Here is an 18,281-nt window from a genome sequence, read left to right as displayed (position 1 = left end):
ATAATTTTAGCGGTCTCAGAAAATCTGAAAATAAAAAGCAAAAAATTAGTTTAAAACCAGCATTTTTGAAGTTGGTTAAACCACCGAATAATGTGAAGTAATATAAAGTTTACACTCAAGATGTGAAAAAGTTAAGCTAATGCTTCTTACAGAACTTTGCAATGTACCCAATTTCAAGCAACAGAGGATTTCAATATACTTGTTTACTAATAACTAATAATTTCTGTCCTTAATATGTGAATACTAGAAAACTCAGAAACACATATCAAGAACACATGTACTTCGAGTTGTATAACAGACCAGACTCAAAACGGTTATTGGTAAGTACTCTTCTACTGTAGTATTTTTAAAACAATTTACCAGACAAAGCAATTGAATTTTGCAAGTGGGAAATTATTTCACAATACACCCAAATGCAGTAGAAAAGATACTTTATTTTGAATGTCAAAAAATCCTTGATATCCTATAATCCAAGTTTCACATTGGTACAGGGTATTCTGTTTCTCTGACACTGTCTTCATCATGTTTAATCCTTGGCAGCTTCCATTTAATGATAAAGTGATTTGTTTTACCAACAGAAAGCACTGTGAGGTCGTTTTTGAGAACATGTTCCCCATTCATTAATATTAAGTGAGGAGAATCAACAGTTTCCCCATTAATCCTCACCCCTCCAGCACGAATCAGATTCTCTCCTTTGTTGCCAAGTGGTATGGCCTTGAAAATTAAATTTTCTTATAAGAAATTGAAATTGAAAGTACAAATTTATAAACTGTAAAATTTTAAAAACTTTATTTTACTTATAACAAAAAAACTCCAATTTTTTAACAATTGAATAAAAAAATATTTTTTTTATCTTAGGACAGGGGAATTAGCTTATTTTCGACTGAATCTATTGATTAAAACAAAGTTAAAATATTCAGTCTTACTTTAGCATGTGTAGCAACATCATACACTGTCGTGTCAGGTTCTAACACTGCAGTGACAATGTTTGTCGCGTTAAATGTCGTCATAATTTCTTCCTCACTCAATTTTTCTATGTCTTCTAAACTTCCACCAAACAGAGCACGCGTGCATCTGAGTATATATTTTATATTTTTTTATTGTTATGACAATGAAAAAGTGAATGTTTAAAAACTGATTTACCCATGCGTGGTGGGGCAACGACTGCATAACACAAGTGTTCAGTTTTATTAAACAAATGTTCTTTTTCATACACCTGGTGCCTACTTACGAGTAATCGCTTATGTAACTATGTGGATGATTATTTTGTTGGGAAAAAATAGCACATACCGTAAATTGTGATGCATCCCTTTTTGGCTAATAAATCCAACATACAAAGCACTAAGTAGCTCAAAACAATAAAAATGTAATTAGAAGAAATGTAAGCAAAAAGAAATACATACCTTTCCGCAGATTCAAGGCCTTCTGGACCATGCACGAGCTTACACACATGCTTAGCTAAGATACGTTGTGCATTTCTCAAGTGCGGGTGCTTCGTGTGTTCAATCATGATCTCATTGATTCTTTTCAAGTCAATGAAGGTAAAATACTTCAAAAATCTGAAACGATTTTTTTTATTTTAAATTATTTATTGCAGACTGAGTAATTTGTTTTTAAATGCATAAATTATTATCAAAACATGGGATTTTTGAAATTCAAAGATTAATAATATGTAATGCCATCAAAATAATACATGGCAAACAACACAGAATTTATACATTTTACATTTAACTCTCCCATGGAAAATTTATGGAAAATACAAAAAAAAAATGGTATGGTAAATAGGAAAGTCAGCTAATTTAAAATTATAGTCACTTACTCACTTCTTAGTTTTATAAAAATCTGATATACTTACGTTTCTACCATTGAGTCTGGTTGCTTGAAAAAAAATTGATAAAACTCGAATGGAGGTGTTTTGTTTGCATTCAACCATACAGAGTTACCAGCAGTTTTACCAAGTTTTTGACCTCGTAGGTTAGTTACCAATGGTGTAAGAAGGGCGTACACCTGGCCTTTGTTAGTTCTGTAAGATATAACATACGACATACCTATTACCTACAGTATATATACAGTAGTATAGCCTAAAAATTTGGGTGCAAAGACACATACACAATGGTTTTTAATATAAATTGTCTTTTTTAAATTTAAAACAAGTGAAACACATTAATCAACCTGGAACTTACTCAAAAAACCCTATGTTTCTTTCTAACATAAAGAACACCTTTTTGAGAAAAAGAAAAAAAAGAGGGTAGAATTATCATATGATTATTTGCTTCACAGCAAAATAATATTTCATCCCTTTTAGATAATTTACAATTTAGATAAACAATTAAACATTACTTAACAATAGTCAATAATTTAACAACAGTATAAATAAATACTTTTATATTATTTTAACATCATTCATCCAAAACCTACTTTCGAATAAGTTGCTGTCCAGCGTTGATATTACCAAGCTGATCAACACCCCCAACTTGAAACGTACAGTTGTAGTTATCGTGAAGATACTGCCAATCGTATGCTTGAAGGACTTGGTACATAAACTCAGCAAGCATCAAACCTTCACTGCTTTGTATGCGATCTTTTATGTAACGTTTTTCTGTGACGTCAAAAACTTCATCTTATACTTAAACATACATAGTAACATAACATTCTTTTTATTTCATTAAATATAGTAATAAAGATCAGATTAAGTAAAACAGGGTAAAGAAGGGTATTACCAACACAACTACAGTTGGTAAAAACATGCTCTAGGTAAAAAAACATTTTTTGTAAACTGAATCTCAACCCCTTATTTTAATCTTTTTTAGATTGAAATCCCCATATTTTTTCTAGCTTTGTTACTGAATATATAAATGTGATCAGTAGTAGACACTAAAACAAACAAAAAGTGAATACCGCATTTTCATGCCAGAAAAAAAGATCTCCCTTAAACTTTGAATTAACCGGTGTGTGAAATTTTACTTGACTTACCCATCATTGGACCAATTCGAAAGTTTCTACAAGCAGTAGATATGAAGTCGATTGCATTTAGTTCTTTGTACCAAGTTTGATTAAATAGAATTTTAAAATCCGGCAGTTTTTTCCTGTGTTTGTTGTCATAAATATAGTTTGCGTGAGTATCCACTATCTTTGCAATGCAATCTTGTATGGCAGTTACATTGTCTTGAATAGCATTGTCATTGAGCATATTACGGTCTTTGGTGTGCTCACTCGGATCTCCAGCTCGAACTGTAGCATTCCCAATAACAGCAATTACATTGTGGCCTGAAAGAATAAATAAGTTTTATTATAAAATATCCAGCAGGTTAATCAAAAACCCATCCATTCATTAAAAAAATGCTGACATAAAATAAGGGCTAATGGGACAAATCTGACCTAAATCCCAGGTCCTTCAACAAGGACCGTACCAACATAGAATAGAACTCATTTTTACGACAAATTTATTTTATGAAAATGATTAGAACCTGATTTAAAAAACAGCAGGATATGGGTGAACGGGAAAACTACAGTCAGTAACACAGGCTACGAATAAAAAAACACTTATAAACAAACATTACCGGCTCTTTGGCAATGTAACAGCACCATGATGGAAAGTAGGTTTCCTACATGTAAGCCATCTGCAGTTGGATCAAAACCACAATAAAAACATTGTTGTTTGGACTCCAAAAGTTCCGGCAGCCCCACTGCAGCAGGAGGATAGATATCTTGTAAAATTCCTCGCTCGTGTAATTTTAAAACATTTTTCGGGCGTATTTTAGTCTTATTGGTTTCATAGTTGGTGCTGTAAGTTCTTGAAGGAGCGGTTGTGTATTTAATATTAGGTGTTGGTAAGAATTTGCCACGAAAAGCAGACACGAGTTTGCTGCATCTTATCCAAGATTTAGGGGTAAATGTGTGGACCAAGACTGGAGTTGACATAGTGGAGAGTATTCTATACAGATTTCTTAATTACAGTAAAAAACTTTCTGTTTAAGGTGCCATCTTATGACTAAATTCTAAGAAAAACTTGTTCATTTGGTTCAAATATATAATAAAACACCATAAGCGCCAATTCTGGGGTGGCACTGGTGGCAGGCCTACTTTGTAATTTGCACTAATTAGTAAATTAAAGCCATGTTGGATTTTTTCTCAACAAGTTTAGAAATCTAACTATTTCTACCCTCCCTGCATTTTAAATGGTTTGGCGCCTATATTGAATATATCATGTTCTAAAACAATAAAAACATTATTTAAATACCAGTAATAAACAACAAAAAAATTCATTAGTTCCAACAAAGCTAGTGCTTAACTAATGTAGGTATCAGTTATCCCCACCCAGCTATTTAATTTGCGTTTGTATAGTAAAGTGTCACTGTCAAAACAAGTTTTATAGTTCTTTTCAACAGAAACAGAAAACAGTTTTTACATTCCATCCTGGGTGCAAAAAAAACATGAAATATCTGGCAATCGTCTCACATATATTGGCTACTACGTTTATACTGAAAATTTTCAACTTTTTTTATCAATTTAAGAACACACTAGAAATTCTTAGACTTTGATTCCATTATGTTTTGTCGTTACTTCCCACAAATGCTTTAAAATTTCATCAAACTGTTCCACACTGGCTGATGTTCTTATGCATCTTGGGCCGAAATGAGTTTTGCTTGCGTTGTAACCTCGACTGCGTAGTTCATTCAGCACGGTCAATAATCTTGGAGGATTACCTCCTTTTACACTGTGATGTTGGAAATCACAATAAAATGGAATATGTTTGTAGGATCTCATCTCTTTGGTTAAAGAAGGGCCATTCTCTGAACTTACTTCGGAGTCTAATTTTATTTTTTTGTGCTTTGGTTCACTTTTTTCGTTAAGTTGATTTTTACCATTAAATTGAGTTGTGTGTTTCAGTAAGTTCTCTTCTTCTTCATTAGTTTTGCAACACACACTTTCCAACAAAATCAGTTCTAAAATTTTCCGATGTTCAAGAGACAAATTCATCTGCTTGGCAGTTAAACAGGTTTTCAAAACAAATTCTGGTTGAAAAATGCTGCCTGACCACATGGGGCCCAGTAATAATAATGGGGCTGCTGCTTCTTCAGTGCTGCACTTACATAGTGTCTTACCATTTCCATAAGTAATATATTTTGTTCTTGGTTTAAACCTTCTGGCTTGACATAATTGACAGTGCTCTAACAACTGAATAGATGAGGTTGAAATATCGCCATGTTTTGGTCCACGTAGCACTCTACATACAACAGTAAACCCTGGCTCTACAGATGCACAAAGTTCAACTTTAATACCTTTGTTCCATCTCGCAGCAGATTGTGCAATATTAGAAATAATTACACGTATGGCAACTTCTTTGCAATATTCATTTTTTAACAGATTGGCTCCGTAGAGACGTTGGGCTGTAGTTGGGCACTTGTTGTACAAAGTTGAAGTATCTGTACAAGTCACACACAACAAACCATTGTGGTTTACACTACGAACAGCAGCATCAAGGTAAGGCACAACTGTTCCAGTCACTTCTAAATACACAAACTTGTGTTTGGAGCTGTGCATAAGAACCTGGGGATCCATAGACACAACCTTAACAGAATCAGTTGGGCAGTTATTCTCATTCAGCCATTTCTTACAGACATCATCCAGTCCAAGTGCTGTGTTTACAGTGATGGAAATGTTTTCTGAGAGAAAATGCTTTGCCCATTGCATGCCAGCAGCACCAAAAGAGTTAACAGCATCAAGAGCTGATGTAACTCCATCAGTTTCAAGTTTTACGATTTCTAAGCAAGCCAAAGCAATGGCACGACTGAGTCCAAGCTCACAGACTTTTGAAACACGTTTAAAACTCATAACATCTTCATATGATTTGACCAGAGGAATCTCAGCGTTGTTTTCAACTAATTTTCCATTTAGAAGATTCATTTTAATTGTTTAAAAAATTGATAAATAGCAATAGTCTCAATAGAGCTGATTATATAAAAAATCATATATACATGTATTTTTTTTCTAAAGTAACAAAACAATATTGTTTACTCCACAAGCATATCATAATCAAACAAAACCTTATAATCAGAATTCAGAAATTAAATTTGTCATAAATAGATATAAATAGTTTGAATAATATGCCTTCAATTCCAACGTTTTAGGTTAAATTTCTTTATAAAATGTTATCATGTACATGTACTAACTCAATAGCTTTTTGTGATTATAAAAACATGGAGTTACTAATCTGAAGAGAATTATTCCACTTCCAACCATGCAGACTTTATTCATATTCTAAAAGTGACAAGACTGACAACTAATCAGTCTGGTAAAAACTGTGCAGAAAGCAGGCCTTATGCATTGCACAATAATGGGCCTTATAACGCAAAAAAAATTATAGGAAATCTGAACGTTTATAATGGTCAAACAAATATTGTTTAAATTAACTCAGAAATATAATCAGTCCGTAGAGTTTGCCTTTTTCCATGCTTCTGGTGTGTATGTCTTTTGTGTAAAAGCGTGGATTGATGGCATCTCCTCAGCAAGTGCACTGTTAACCATTCGCTGCTGTTGCAAGCGAGCTTTACCCACAAACTGGGGCGAAACAACAACAGCATGGAAACTGGTTCCACACATGTCGGGAGAAATGTCCTTTACATCCACGTATTCTGCACTCAGCTCCTTTGTCAGTTTATCTTTTAATGTCTCGGCAGTTAACGCCATTTTTTCTTCTGCTAATACTCTAGAAATTTTGTAAAACAGTTTTTAATTGCGTGATTTATGATGAAAATTTGACGCAATATCACGTGGTAAATACTTGCGCCGGGGAATCACCTTTTTTTCTTCACAAGGCTAGAAAAGAGAGCTTAGCCACAAAAAGGTATATGTAAGCGTTACAGTAATATATGATTTTTGTATTTAAAAGTAAACCAATGTATCAATACATTGAATTGTAGCTCGAAGATGAACTTCGTGGTTTTCTTATTTTGTCGAAATTTTTCAAAATTAAATCATGCAGCGAAGAATACGCGTTTCGGAGTTCTGCAACCATCAGCCGAAGTGAAACGAACGTTTTTTCGTCGTCCTCAACGATGTACCGATGGTAATCGTAAATGTTTGGGTGCTTAGACAGCTTTGCACAAATCTGCAATAACACGTGGCAAAGAGTTGTGATATTTTACTTTATGAGAGAATGCTTTCTAGGCTACTTACGGCAACTAAGTACAGTACTTCTGATTAAATTTACAGTATTTAGATTACAGCAACCATACGTCAAGCCAGCGAAATTTTTTTAAAGGATTGTAAAACATTACATACCGTAATAATACATACATTTAGTATCGTTTCGACAACAATATATCAAAGTATACCTTTGCTCTCGCGAGAAAGTAGGTAGTTATCTGCCCAAAATACGACGTTGCTTCGGACTCAACTCCTTTTATTTCACCCAACGTTTCTTCTTGAACAGATACCCCGAAATTATTTCCATCTTCTATTTTTGGAAGCATCAGCGTCACCTGTTTTGTGTTTTTCGATTTTTTCGAGGCGAACATAACAAGAAACACAAGAAAATCCTTTACATGAAAATTGTCTCATTGTAATAGTGTTATGTGAAACGTGGACGAAACTTACCCAAAGTCGCAAAGTATTGCAGGACTCCATTACGGATGTGATTTCCTGGCGCAACAAATCCATGGTTTCTGCAATTACTGTGTTGACTCCCACTTGATTTAACTTTTCAGGATGCGAAGCAGAAGAATCTGAATTTTTAGCAGAATTTGCTTTAAGCGTATTTCGACTGACTCTTCGTATTTCGTCCAATTTCTTCAAGCTAAACCGCGGATCACGGAGCAACCTGTCTAATTGCGCCACTTTTTCTGGAAAAACATTATGCAGAATGTTTTCAGCCTCTCTCGATATTTCTTCCGTAAAATTTTCCACGTATTCCATTTTTATTTGCAGTTTACGAAAAACGTGCAAAATTTCACTAAACCTTTTAATGTTTCTATGCTTCTGACGTAAACAAAGCTACTGTTGCGTAACAGGCGCACGTCCTGGAAAGTCCCTAAAAAACAAACAGTCACCAACATTTCCCCGCAACAAAAATAGATGAAAGAAAATAACATTTGCCAAGAGTAACTGTAAGCACAGCGTATTACAAAGTTCATCATTTTGCCATTGGAAAATTTGTTTTTTTAAGAAGATAAACTATATTATACTGTATAGCAATTTTGACGTAATTACATTTAATATTAATCGATGTTGCAGTGTGTATGCACGCTTTTACGTAAATTTTACACATTATTTGCAAAAACCCTAACGTACAAACCATATTTTATTGTTTAAAGGAAAGAAACATAGGTTAAATGAGAACGTTTCAGTAAACAGAACAGTAGAAAAGTAATTGAAATGTCTTGGGGCTGGGGCTCATTTCAGACCCCCAGAAAACAAGTAACAGCGCAAACCTACATTCGAAACCTGCCATACTCCGTTTTAAAAAGTATAGCAGATGATTTGGACACAGCGGGTACAGCTACAAACTGGAGAGACTTTGTTTTAAAAATCCCACGAGGACCAAATGACCCAGAACCAAGATATCAGTTACAGGATATCAGGTTGGTATTTGATGTACTAATATTTATCAATGTTATTCTGGTTATAGTAACGTTCCTATATGGATAACCTGTACGTTGGCTATGATGTCGAGCGCAGCATAAACTTGGCAATGCCCTTGCCTCCATCACAGTTAAATAAATGTAATGCGACCGTTAAACAGGCGGGAATAAAAAATCTTTAGTTCATTAGAAAGTTGCTCAGAAATATAAATACACGCTCCTATGTCCATGCAGTGCCTTAGTTTTTGGGCTTAAAGGTGCCCACATCGTAACCGAAATATACCAAGTTCAATGTTTAATGTTGCTACCCTTGTTGGAGTGTGTGTTGTCGTGCAACGCATTTAACATTTATTACTTCAATCCAGTGGGCAGTTATGAGTTGTCCAAATTGTCAGTACAGAAATGGCCCACAAAATTATTTATGTGGCAGCCCGTGGACAAATAGTTTGCTTCATATTTTTGACTACAGTATAATGCTTGTTACATAACATTTTATCAGGAAGTTTGAAATGATAGCTGGTAGAGGTGACAGCCCAACAACTGCTGCAATTGATGCATGGTCCACATCCAATGCTACAGTACAGGTAAGTTTCTGAAGTCAATTATTATAGACAATTATTTGGTCAAAGGTAGAGGTTCTATAAGAAGTATGTCTGCTAGAACATTTAATTAGTTTGTGGACTTTTAAGGGTTAGAGCCTGTACTACAACTCTATTTGCAGTTAACACTGTTTAAGTAGTGTGTACTACAGTAAACATTTAGCAACATTTATTTTCATCAAGGATTTAATAAACGTTCTCACTTCTCTCGGCCTCATAAGCATGGTGAACATGTTAAAAAGCCAAGTAACAATGCCTCCACCTTACGAAGAAGCTGTCAACAGAGAACAAACACAATCTACTCTGCCATATCCCCAACAAGCACAGTACAGACCTGTGCCCACCCCTGTGGGCCAACCATACCAGCCTTACCCAAACCACAACATACATCAGCCTGTGTACAACTACGAGTCCCATAGATCAAGCCACCCCCCTATCCCTCCCCGGCCGTCAATATTCTCCGATTTTGCATCGATACGGCAGCCAACACGACCAAATGAACAAAAATCTTACCAAGTCAGTTCCAGTGAAAAATCACTCACACGGCAGCCTACGGAAAACGACTCTGCTCTCAGTGTGGGAAACAAATTGGAAGAAGAGCAAAAGAGTGAACTTGCATTTTTGCTACAAGGCCTCAACCTGAATGCAAATGGTAATGTACAGTATATAGTGATCCATGTTTTTCTTTTTTTTAATTGTACCGTTTAGTAGCATATAAAAAGTATTTACTGAGTTTTGTAACTGTATCTTCATGACTATTAAAGAGCATTGTTAATTGTTAAACAAACGTTTGGAAATACAGGATATTATGTGCCAACAGTACCCATCTTACAACAGAGGACTATTTCTAAAAATTTCAACAAGACAGATATTTATTCTTTTTGTTGTAAGTAATGAAAATCTGTAGACAAATTTTTCTAAAGTTATAATGTTGTGATGACATTACCTTAAATAGCCTTCAATGCGCATAACCATGTCTTTTATATTTCAGCGGTATCACCTTACTCTTACTCCAGTTTAAAGATGTTAACCTCAGACTTCAATGATTCCTTGAAACTTGGAGAAGGAGCGTTTGGTTCAGTGTTTCAAGGTCACTTAACTCAACCAAAGGTTGGACATTGGTTAATTATAAAAAAAAACTAAATAACAAAAGTCACCAATTAGTATTTATTCCAAAATGATCAAAGTGCTTGTATTTTACTAATACATCATGGTTCATTAAACTTAATTCGTTTTTTCCCTGGATGGCCAATAGGAGTATCAAAACAAATAGTGTTTCATGTCAATATTTTGTTTTATGAAGTCAATTTCAACCAGAAAATTTGCACATTGCTGATTAAATGTGTTGCTAAAAAAATCTAAAAAAGGATTGTTTTCGAAAAAGTAAATTAAAGACTGCTAATAAAAGTATTCTGTTTCTCAAACCAATAAATAATTTCCACTAACTGGATACCCTCTCTTATTAAGGATGGTGACAGCTTAGAAAGAAAAATTGCGATTAAACGTCTCAAACTTGACACACCTGAGTTCGCCACTGCCATAACTGAACAGTTCAAGAAGGAAGTTCATGTTATATCGGAGTAAGTTACACTTTACAATTTACTCTGTAAATGTGGTATCTCGTAGTTTAATCTAGTGTCCCCCACCCTATTACACTGTGGGACCAGTTTAGGCTTAAAAAATTGTTTAAAAACTGAACAAAAAATTGTTGAAAAACACATATTTGTAATCTTTTTTTGTTAAAAAACAATGTTATTGCTTAATATAATGCCAGATTTTGGCAGGGTCTATTTATTTGAAAGAAAATTTACATTTTACAATTTGCAATGCTTATGACTCAGCTTTTTTACCCTGACAGAAAGTAATACTAGTACACTAGTTGGGAGCCACTGATTTTCTAAATTTCTATAAAATGTTTATTTTTTACAGACTACAGCATGAAAACATTCTTCCACTTATGGGATATTCCTGTGATGGACCAGAGTTATGTCTTGTGTATGATTATATGTTTAATGGATCACTCAGCTCAAGTCTTGAATCTTGTCGGTGAGTTTGATTGACAGCTATGAATGCGGATATTCAGATTAGGCTAGTGTTGAAATGAAAATTTAGTTGGTTGCAACATGGTTGTCCCGCTACTTCTCATGTGTTTCCTACTCTTTTTGTATTACAATTTCTCAACTTGATTTGATTCTAATTTCTTCAATAATTAAAATATTAGGGGATAAACTTTTGTAAAAAAATATTGTTTACACTCCACATTGCTCAAAATTAATTCTGATAAGGTGCATGAAACACTGATTTTCTGGCCTTTTTAGGTTGGTTTTAACTTCTGACATCACAGAAAATGGTTTTAGTTCTAAACCAAAACCAATAAAAATAAAGACAATTGTGTCATATACATGGGTAGTGCAGAAATTGCTGGGTTTTGTAAACAAATACGTTTTCAGCAAATTTGACTTATTCATAATAACTTGGCAGAACCAGATTATATATTTGCAACATTACTTTTATCATAGCATTGCCCATTGGTGTTTCATTTTCAGATTGGGAAAAGTGGTTTTGTTGGTTGGTCAGAGGTTGGAAATAGCAAAAGGAAGTTCGAACGGAATTTCCTATTTACATGAACAAAAGTTAATTCACAGAGACATTAAAAGGTTAGATACATAACATATTGTGTTGTGTTATATCACAGCCATTGAGGTTAAAGTTTAGGTAATAAAAATATTTGGTTAAAATGTACAATTTCTATTCGAATTTCATTTATTAGTATTTTAAATGATTTGACTGTTTTCGTATTCACTTAAAGTGCGAATATCTTCTTTAAGCTTTCCAAACTTTTTGCCTACAAAACCTTTTGATTTCGTAATTTTTTTTGCAACCCTTCACTGTTAAAAGTGTAATATATGCAGTACTTTGTGTAAAATTAGTATACTATGGGAGACCACTAAAATTCTTTACTTTAAATGAATGAAATGAATGAATGAATGTAACTTACTTTATCCTCGCGTGGCCGGAAAACGACAGTCGTTATCACACGGGTTTAACACCTCGTGCCAGCTTACGAGTTAACATGTATCTTACTTTGTTGGTAATTATTTTTTGGGGATTTTTTCTTCTTTTTTTTTATGTATTTCTGATAATTTAGACAACCCATTAGTAACCACTGGGTTGGAGCAATTGTCGTTAAGTGTCTTGCCCAAGGACACATACGCCCACAATGGTAGCAGCATCGAGCCTTGAACCCATTACCTCTGGGTTACAGGCAGGCGCCCTAACCACTATACCACGGCGCCGGAAATGATGTTTTTGAATTGTGTCATTTTTACTTCCTAGTTCAAATATCCTTTTGGACTCGAATATGAAGCCACGAATAAGTGACTTTGGTCTCATCCGTTCTACTAGCACTGAAACTGTTGACTTGACCAGCACTAAAACTACAAATCCCATTGGTACAATGGTTTACATGTCACCCGAAGCTTTCAAAGGAGTTGTCTCGTATTCTATGGATGTTTACAGCTTTGGTGTAGTATGTTTGGTTTCTTAATGTTCTGATAAGTTCACGCAATTTTTAAACAAGAAACACTTTGTGTCTGTGTGTTTGACCAAATCTTGACCACATGTATCCGTAACAAAGTTACGCAACAAAATATACAAACAGCTAGAGATATGCTTTTATTCTCCAATAGGTATTGCTGGAGTTATTGACTGGGTTACCGGTGTTAGACGAAAATCGCGACCCTTCTCATTTGCCGATGTTTATTGAAGAAAGCATGGAAGAAGATGAAACATCGCTATCTATGTTTGCCGACACTCGTGCAGGTCCTTGGTCAAATGGAGTTGATGATTCAATATATGAACTTTCAAGCCAGTGCTTGGATTTCCGGTATAAGAGAAGGCCAACCATGCATAAGGTAAAGAGGTATTGGTGTTTTATTTCAAAATTTACCTTTTTCTTTGTTTTTTTACTTTTTATGTCTCTTCAGAGGCAGAAGTTTGTTCATGGTTAAACTAATTCTTATTTTCAAATGAGAATTCATTTTGAAACTGTAATTGTTTCAAATAGTTGTGGTTTCATGTTATTTTACAAAGTATTTTAATATTCCAGGTCCTTTCTGAACTATCTGCTATGTTGTGTAAGACAGAAGACCCACAGAGATGACAACAAAATGATATTCGGAATTCTATGTGTTCCTTTCACAACATGAGCATTTTTGTTACGTTGTACTAGTTTTATATTTTACGGTGTTTGCACTATACTGTTAGTAAAATTGCAGTTTTTATTGAATTTTATGTTACGTCTGATGCAGTGTCTGTTGCGTGTAACGTGTCGGATTATTAAATATATCAAATCATTGCAATCATATTTGTATTGTAATAAATGGCAGTAAAAAATATAAAAGAATCAACAAATTGCAAATCACTGAGCAATCATAGAAAGTCAAGACCAAGTTCGGTTTATAAAGAAGAGTTTGAATTAAGTTTACTGTACTTGGAAGCAATATTCTAAACTACAAGGCAATTTACTCAGGGTGAATGTTATTTTACAAAAAAACATAAGAAACAAGCAGATAAATCAAATCCATTTGATTTTTAAAGTTACACGATGGGTAAAGATTGACAATGTTACTCTCTTACATCATAGTCACGTTACATAAGTTCAATCTCTTTCTACTTCTTCAGTATGTCCGGATGTCCTCGGCGAATTAAATGGAACTGGTAAATCGCTGTTTCTGTTGGTTGTTAGGTTCTGAGTGTTGCAAACTATTTCCGCTTTGTGGGAATCTGGGGGACAAGAATCGGTTTGCTGTTTTGGGAATCTAGCGTTTGTCCCTGCTACTTTAATTTCTATATTCTGTCTCTCATTTAGTTGATACCTTCCGATGAATTGGCTATTTGACGTCTCTACACTCGTGGTTACATGAGCATGAACTGTCAGTCTTTCTCTAGAAGTATTTTTGGAAAGTTTGTCATGAGAGTGTGTACTAACAATGTCGTCCGTTCGTACTTGATTGTACATAACAGTTTCTTCTTCATTACAACTGCTTTGTTCTTCACTAGTTTCCAAGGCATTGTCACACCGCTGGTCGCGCCAGTGTTGGGTTATTGGCATAGGGTAATGTTCTGTGTAAACCTCTGTCTTCTGAGGCACAGAGTAGTATCGAACCCCTACGGGGTAGTTTTCTCTGTCTCTTATTAACATACATGCCTCACAGCAATGATGTGTGTTTGTTTCCATTGTGTGAACATCAACATTGTTCTGCGTTCGTTTGGAAGAAGCTGATGAAATGTCTTTTGTAATTTTTGGTTTCTTAGAATTTAGACACGGTGAAGCACTCTCTGTTGACAAAATATTACTTATATATATATATGTAACATCAAGTTTTTGGAAATTTTGATGTCCGCATATTTTTTGGTCTTGTAAATGTAACCGAAGACAGACAATAAATTTTATGTTATTCTACCAATTATTTGCTTGTTTGCCGAATTAAAGTGGACCAAAGTCTGCTTCTCCGTATCCCAGACATATCCCATCTCATATGTTCGGCTTTCCTCGCTTACAGAGCTCGTTGGATCCTCCTTCGCTTCAAAGCAGTAACTTAACCACAACTTTAACGCTAAAATCAGCGCCACAACCTAAAGTTAAACAAATTTTAAAATCAGAATTTTAAAAGACTCACTGATTTTTTTGTGGGGAAATATTCAGAACTACTTTCTCCTACTATATCCTTTATTGATGTATAGTACTGTAAGGTGAGATGGGATATCGTTTTTTTTTCTCATCTTATTTCATAGTAAACAAAGAATATTTACAGAATTACATAACCACAGCCCTGCCACAGTAAAAGAGTGTTATTAATTGTTCAAAACATGATCGGAAAATACAGGACTTGGGCAAAAACGGTATCATATCATGCCCCTCAGCACAGTTATATATAGGTCAGTTTTTATTTACGGGGGATTTGTAATTTACTAAACAGCATGAAGCACATAACTTACATAGTTTCTAGTTTATTATATCTGTATTTAATAACTCCTGACCGCTATAAAGCGCGTAGGTAACTTATAAAGTGACGCCAGCACTTCATTAATTTACAGTTTGCAAATGTTACACAGCGCAAAGTAAATATGAATAAGGTTTATCGGTCGTATATTATCAGCAGCTTTGTTGTTTACTATAATATCCCAGTGACCGCAGAGGATCCGAGTAATGTGTGTCAAGTAAATCACCTAACGTCATGTCGCCAAAAACGTCTTTGATATTTTCACAATTGATAAATTCGACCAACTAGTCGGGTACATTAAAGCACAAAATATACTAAAACTTTATAATGTACCGGCAGTAACACATTTATCTTTGCTAATGGAAAACCGAACATGGCTTAATTGGAAACCCATTATTTCCTACTAAGTATGCATGATTTTGTAGGGCCAACAGTCATCTTAACAGTCTGTTATTAACATTTTCGACCGAAACACATAGCTTGAAACACAAAACGCAAATTAAAACTCGTTTAATTGTATTTACCTGCGTTATGCCCAGCACCGCTGTTATGTAGGGCACAGATGCCAAACTTTTAGGTGAACTAAGGTCGGCGAGCAACTTCGTACCACACCCATCTAACTCGGAGATGAAGTCTAAACAAGCGTCTCTACCACCTGATGATGATCTATCACCTGACAGAGATCCAGGGCAACACGAACCAAGCATCAAGGGCTCACTGTTCATCCAATCTTGAAAGGATTCAACGCCGCAACATTCATACTAAATAGTAAAGCAATAGAAAGCGACGTCAATGTTTATATTAACTCTGTTCGATTTTCTCTACACAGGACATGCGACTCATAACTTTTCAGTTCATTTACAACAGCCAGGTTTAATTATGGGGTAAAAGGCAAAACATGGCCTAAACCTCTAGTGCCTCGCGTAAGAAATATAAGATAGAATGTCGAGACAATTTTAGCAAGAACTTCCAAGTTTATTACCTATATAACGTCATATGTCATACCCCTTAGTTAATTACCACCCATATTCCCATTCTTGGGTTAAAATACCATGAACTATATGATTGCCATGTGGTTTAGGATTTAACTTGTATACCAATGTGGTTTATATAATAAAACTTGTATAAATGAGTGTGCACCATTAAATCATAAACTTCATTGTCAATTAACACAAGCTTGTAATCTAACCTCTTTGTGAACTTTAGCCCAAGCTTTCATGAACCAGTTGTTTGCTTCAAGTCGTGAATAACGCTGTATATTCAACTTCAGTTGGTCAATGTCGCTTTCGTTATAACTCAATTTAAAGTTTACCATACGCCAGATGCCAGCACTTAACTCCACACAGAAGGCAACAAGCATTGAGAAGAAAAACTGGAAATGCAGAAGACACAGCATCAAGGGTTGTCGTTATGTATAGGTGTTTACATAGGAAATTTCCTATGTAAACAAAAGTTAGCATATCTAAATGGCTAACAACTCTTGTAGTCTTGACTTTGAATGAATATAGTAACTTATTGACCCCTGCTTAGTGGGCCAATGACAGTAGTTATAACACGGGCGTTCTGTTTCATACACCCCATGTCCACTTACGAGTTAACCATGTTACTTTGTGTGTGATCAAACTTGACTTACCCATCCTAACAAAAGCTGGCTTTCCGTGAAAGCACCCGAACATCCAACGCAGCCAATCACAAACGCAAAGCATGAGATAGTTACTAGGACGGGGAAAATGACTGGAAAGAAAATGCTCAAATAAAAGTCACCGATGGTCGTGTCCTCTGTTACAAGGACGAGTTGACTCAAATCTTCTCTTACGTAAGTTGACAGCACAAGAACTGAACCGCTGAGAACCTGCAGAGCGTAGGATAAGATACATGTATAAAGTTGGTGTTTGGACAAAATTCGTAAGTAGCTGGGTCTTAATTAATTTGCGCTTAAGTTAGAAAACTACCATATTTGTGAACTTTGGGCACAGAATGTATGGAATAACTGGAAAAATAGACTTTTCCAGCTGCTGGCCGATGTTTTGTGTTAAAATTGAAGTTCGTACTTCGACACTTTTGTATCAATCAATAATAATCAACGTCGTGTTGGGGTCATATATTTCCGCTTATGTCAGCGTATGACAAATATTGTGTGCTGTTGCAAAACCGCAGAGTATTTGCCCAGCTGCTGTTGAAGCGGGAGCGGCATTGCTACCTTTCACACCTCAATACGAGGTGTTTAGTGGCAGTTAAAGTCTCTTAAAATTGCTCTACTTTTGCAGAGGCATTTTTCTTTTTAAGAAACGTGGCCAGTTTTACGTTATCTCATTTGTTTGGTGATGTTTTTTGTTGATCTACTCATGTGGTTTCGTTATCGGGCTGTGTACCAACGTGAGAGCGTTCTCTCTATTAATCATTCGTTAGACCTCGGCAAACAATTAACCTAGCGCGGGGATATTTGCTCAAGTCAAAAGGCGACAGATAGGCAATGGGCTCTGGCCTAAAACAATGAAAAGGGGGCTCTAAATGTGTCGCAAATGTGACAAGTTAGCAAGCTTTCGTAAATCGCGGATATTATAAATCCACATTTAAAATGCATTGTGTGAAATTGAATAAACAAAAATTGCAAATATGAAGGTCAAAATTAAACCATTTGTACTTACCCATAGAACTAAAACCAGGACGGCCAGAGAACATTTTATACATCGATTGAAATTTCTTTTTGCCATGTCAGCTTGCTTTACTTACATAATAAAAATGCAAAAACTAAACTCAAACTAATAAAAATGACTGTATGTTGCTGTAAGCAAGAATTTTTAAATTTTAAATATCTGCATCACACCTTAACCATACTGTATCTAAAGTTTCCAAAGTTCTTTCACAAAACTATATTTTATTTCTCCAAAAACTTTAAAATCAACAGCTTGGAACAATAGAGCACTCATAAAACGTCAGCTGCCTGTCAAACTGTAACTATTATAGTGTGGCTTGTGAGCGAATATTGCGTTGACAAACCAGACTTTGTTTACTGTTGCTCTTATGTTAGAGACAGGCCACTCATAATTTTCGAGTTACTCATTCCCCTGTAGAAGTAAAATCCATCCATATTT

The 18,281-nt window shown here is 35.0% G+C and overlaps 6 protein-coding genes across 6 annotated transcripts; 1 reads left to right on the top strand and 5 right to left on the bottom strand.

Moving 5' to 3' along the window:
- Positions 1 to 23: 23 nt before the first annotated feature.
- On the bottom strand, positions 24 to 3,921 carry LOC149732772 (tyrosine--tRNA ligase, mitochondrial-like). The gene is made up of 7 exons (XM_089883419.1): positions 3,561 to 3,921; positions 2,974 to 3,267; positions 2,419 to 2,599; positions 1,856 to 2,023; positions 1,404 to 1,559; positions 927 to 1,074; positions 24 to 714 (listed from the first exon to the last, which is right to left on the bottom strand). Exons 1-7 carry the CDS (start codon positions 3,919 to 3,921, stop codon positions 478 to 480), a joined length of 1,545 nt encoding a protein of 514 aa, XP_089739545.1. The 3' UTR covers positions 24 to 477.
- Positions 3,922 to 3,996: 75 nt separating this feature from the next.
- LOC149732771 (tRNA (guanine(27)-N(2))-dimethyltransferase-like) lies at positions 3,997 to 5,907 on the bottom strand. Its single transcript, XM_089883423.1, has one exon. It carries the CDS (start codon positions 5,905 to 5,907, stop codon positions 4,531 to 4,533), a length of 1,377 nt encoding a protein of 458 aa, XP_089739549.1. The 3' UTR covers positions 3,997 to 4,530.
- A 76-nt stretch (positions 5,908 to 5,983) lies between these two features.
- Positions 5,984 to 6,690, bottom strand: LOC149732770 (bolA-like protein 2). The gene has a single exon (XM_089883431.1). The coding sequence runs from the start codon at positions 6,688 to 6,690 to the stop codon at positions 6,427 to 6,429; it is 264 nt and encodes an 87-aa protein (XP_089739557.1). The 3' UTR covers positions 5,984 to 6,426.
- Positions 6,691 to 6,896: 206 nt separating this feature from the next.
- Positions 6,897 to 7,917, bottom strand: LOC149732769 (proteasome activator complex subunit 3-like). Its single transcript, XM_089883427.1, has 3 exons — positions 7,600 to 7,917; positions 7,338 to 7,484; positions 6,897 to 7,111 (listed from the first exon to the last, which is right to left on the bottom strand). The coding sequence occupies exons 1-3, from the start codon at positions 7,915 to 7,917 to the stop codon at positions 6,905 to 6,907; spliced, it is 672 nt and encodes a 223-aa protein (XP_089739553.1). The 3' UTR covers positions 6,897 to 6,904.
- Positions 7,918 to 8,376: 459 nt separating this feature from the next.
- Positions 8,377 to 13,542, top strand: LOC149732768 (interleukin-1 receptor-associated kinase 4-like). The gene is made up of 10 exons (XM_089883416.1): positions 8,377 to 8,582; positions 9,082 to 9,166; positions 9,365 to 9,833; positions 10,173 to 10,291; positions 10,649 to 10,761; positions 11,111 to 11,227; positions 11,728 to 11,838; positions 12,518 to 12,710; positions 12,871 to 13,095; positions 13,290 to 13,542. Exons 1-10 carry the CDS (start codon positions 8,377 to 8,379, stop codon positions 13,341 to 13,343), a joined length of 1,692 nt encoding a protein of 563 aa, XP_089739542.1. The 3' UTR covers positions 13,344 to 13,542.
- Positions 13,534 to 18,197, bottom strand: LOC149732767 (uncharacterized). Its single transcript, XM_089883418.1, has 6 exons — positions 17,835 to 18,197; positions 16,820 to 17,038; positions 16,376 to 16,558; positions 15,711 to 15,947; positions 14,647 to 14,818; positions 13,534 to 14,521 (listed from the first exon to the last, which is right to left on the bottom strand). The coding sequence occupies exons 1-6, from the start codon at positions 17,898 to 17,900 to the stop codon at positions 13,842 to 13,844; spliced, it is 1,557 nt and encodes a 518-aa protein (XP_089739544.1). The 5' UTR covers positions 17,901 to 18,197; the 3' UTR covers positions 13,534 to 13,841.
- Between the last annotated feature and the right edge of the window lie 84 nt (positions 18,198 to 18,281).

Source organism: Ciona robusta, chromosome 8 (genome assembly GCF_009617815.1).
Source record: "Ciona robusta chromosome 8, ASM961781v2".
In the NCBI taxonomy this organism is placed as follows: domain Eukaryota; kingdom Metazoa; phylum Chordata; class Ascidiacea; order Phlebobranchia; family Cionidae; genus Ciona; species Ciona robusta.
This window is presented reverse-complemented; position numbering and strand designations above follow the sequence as displayed.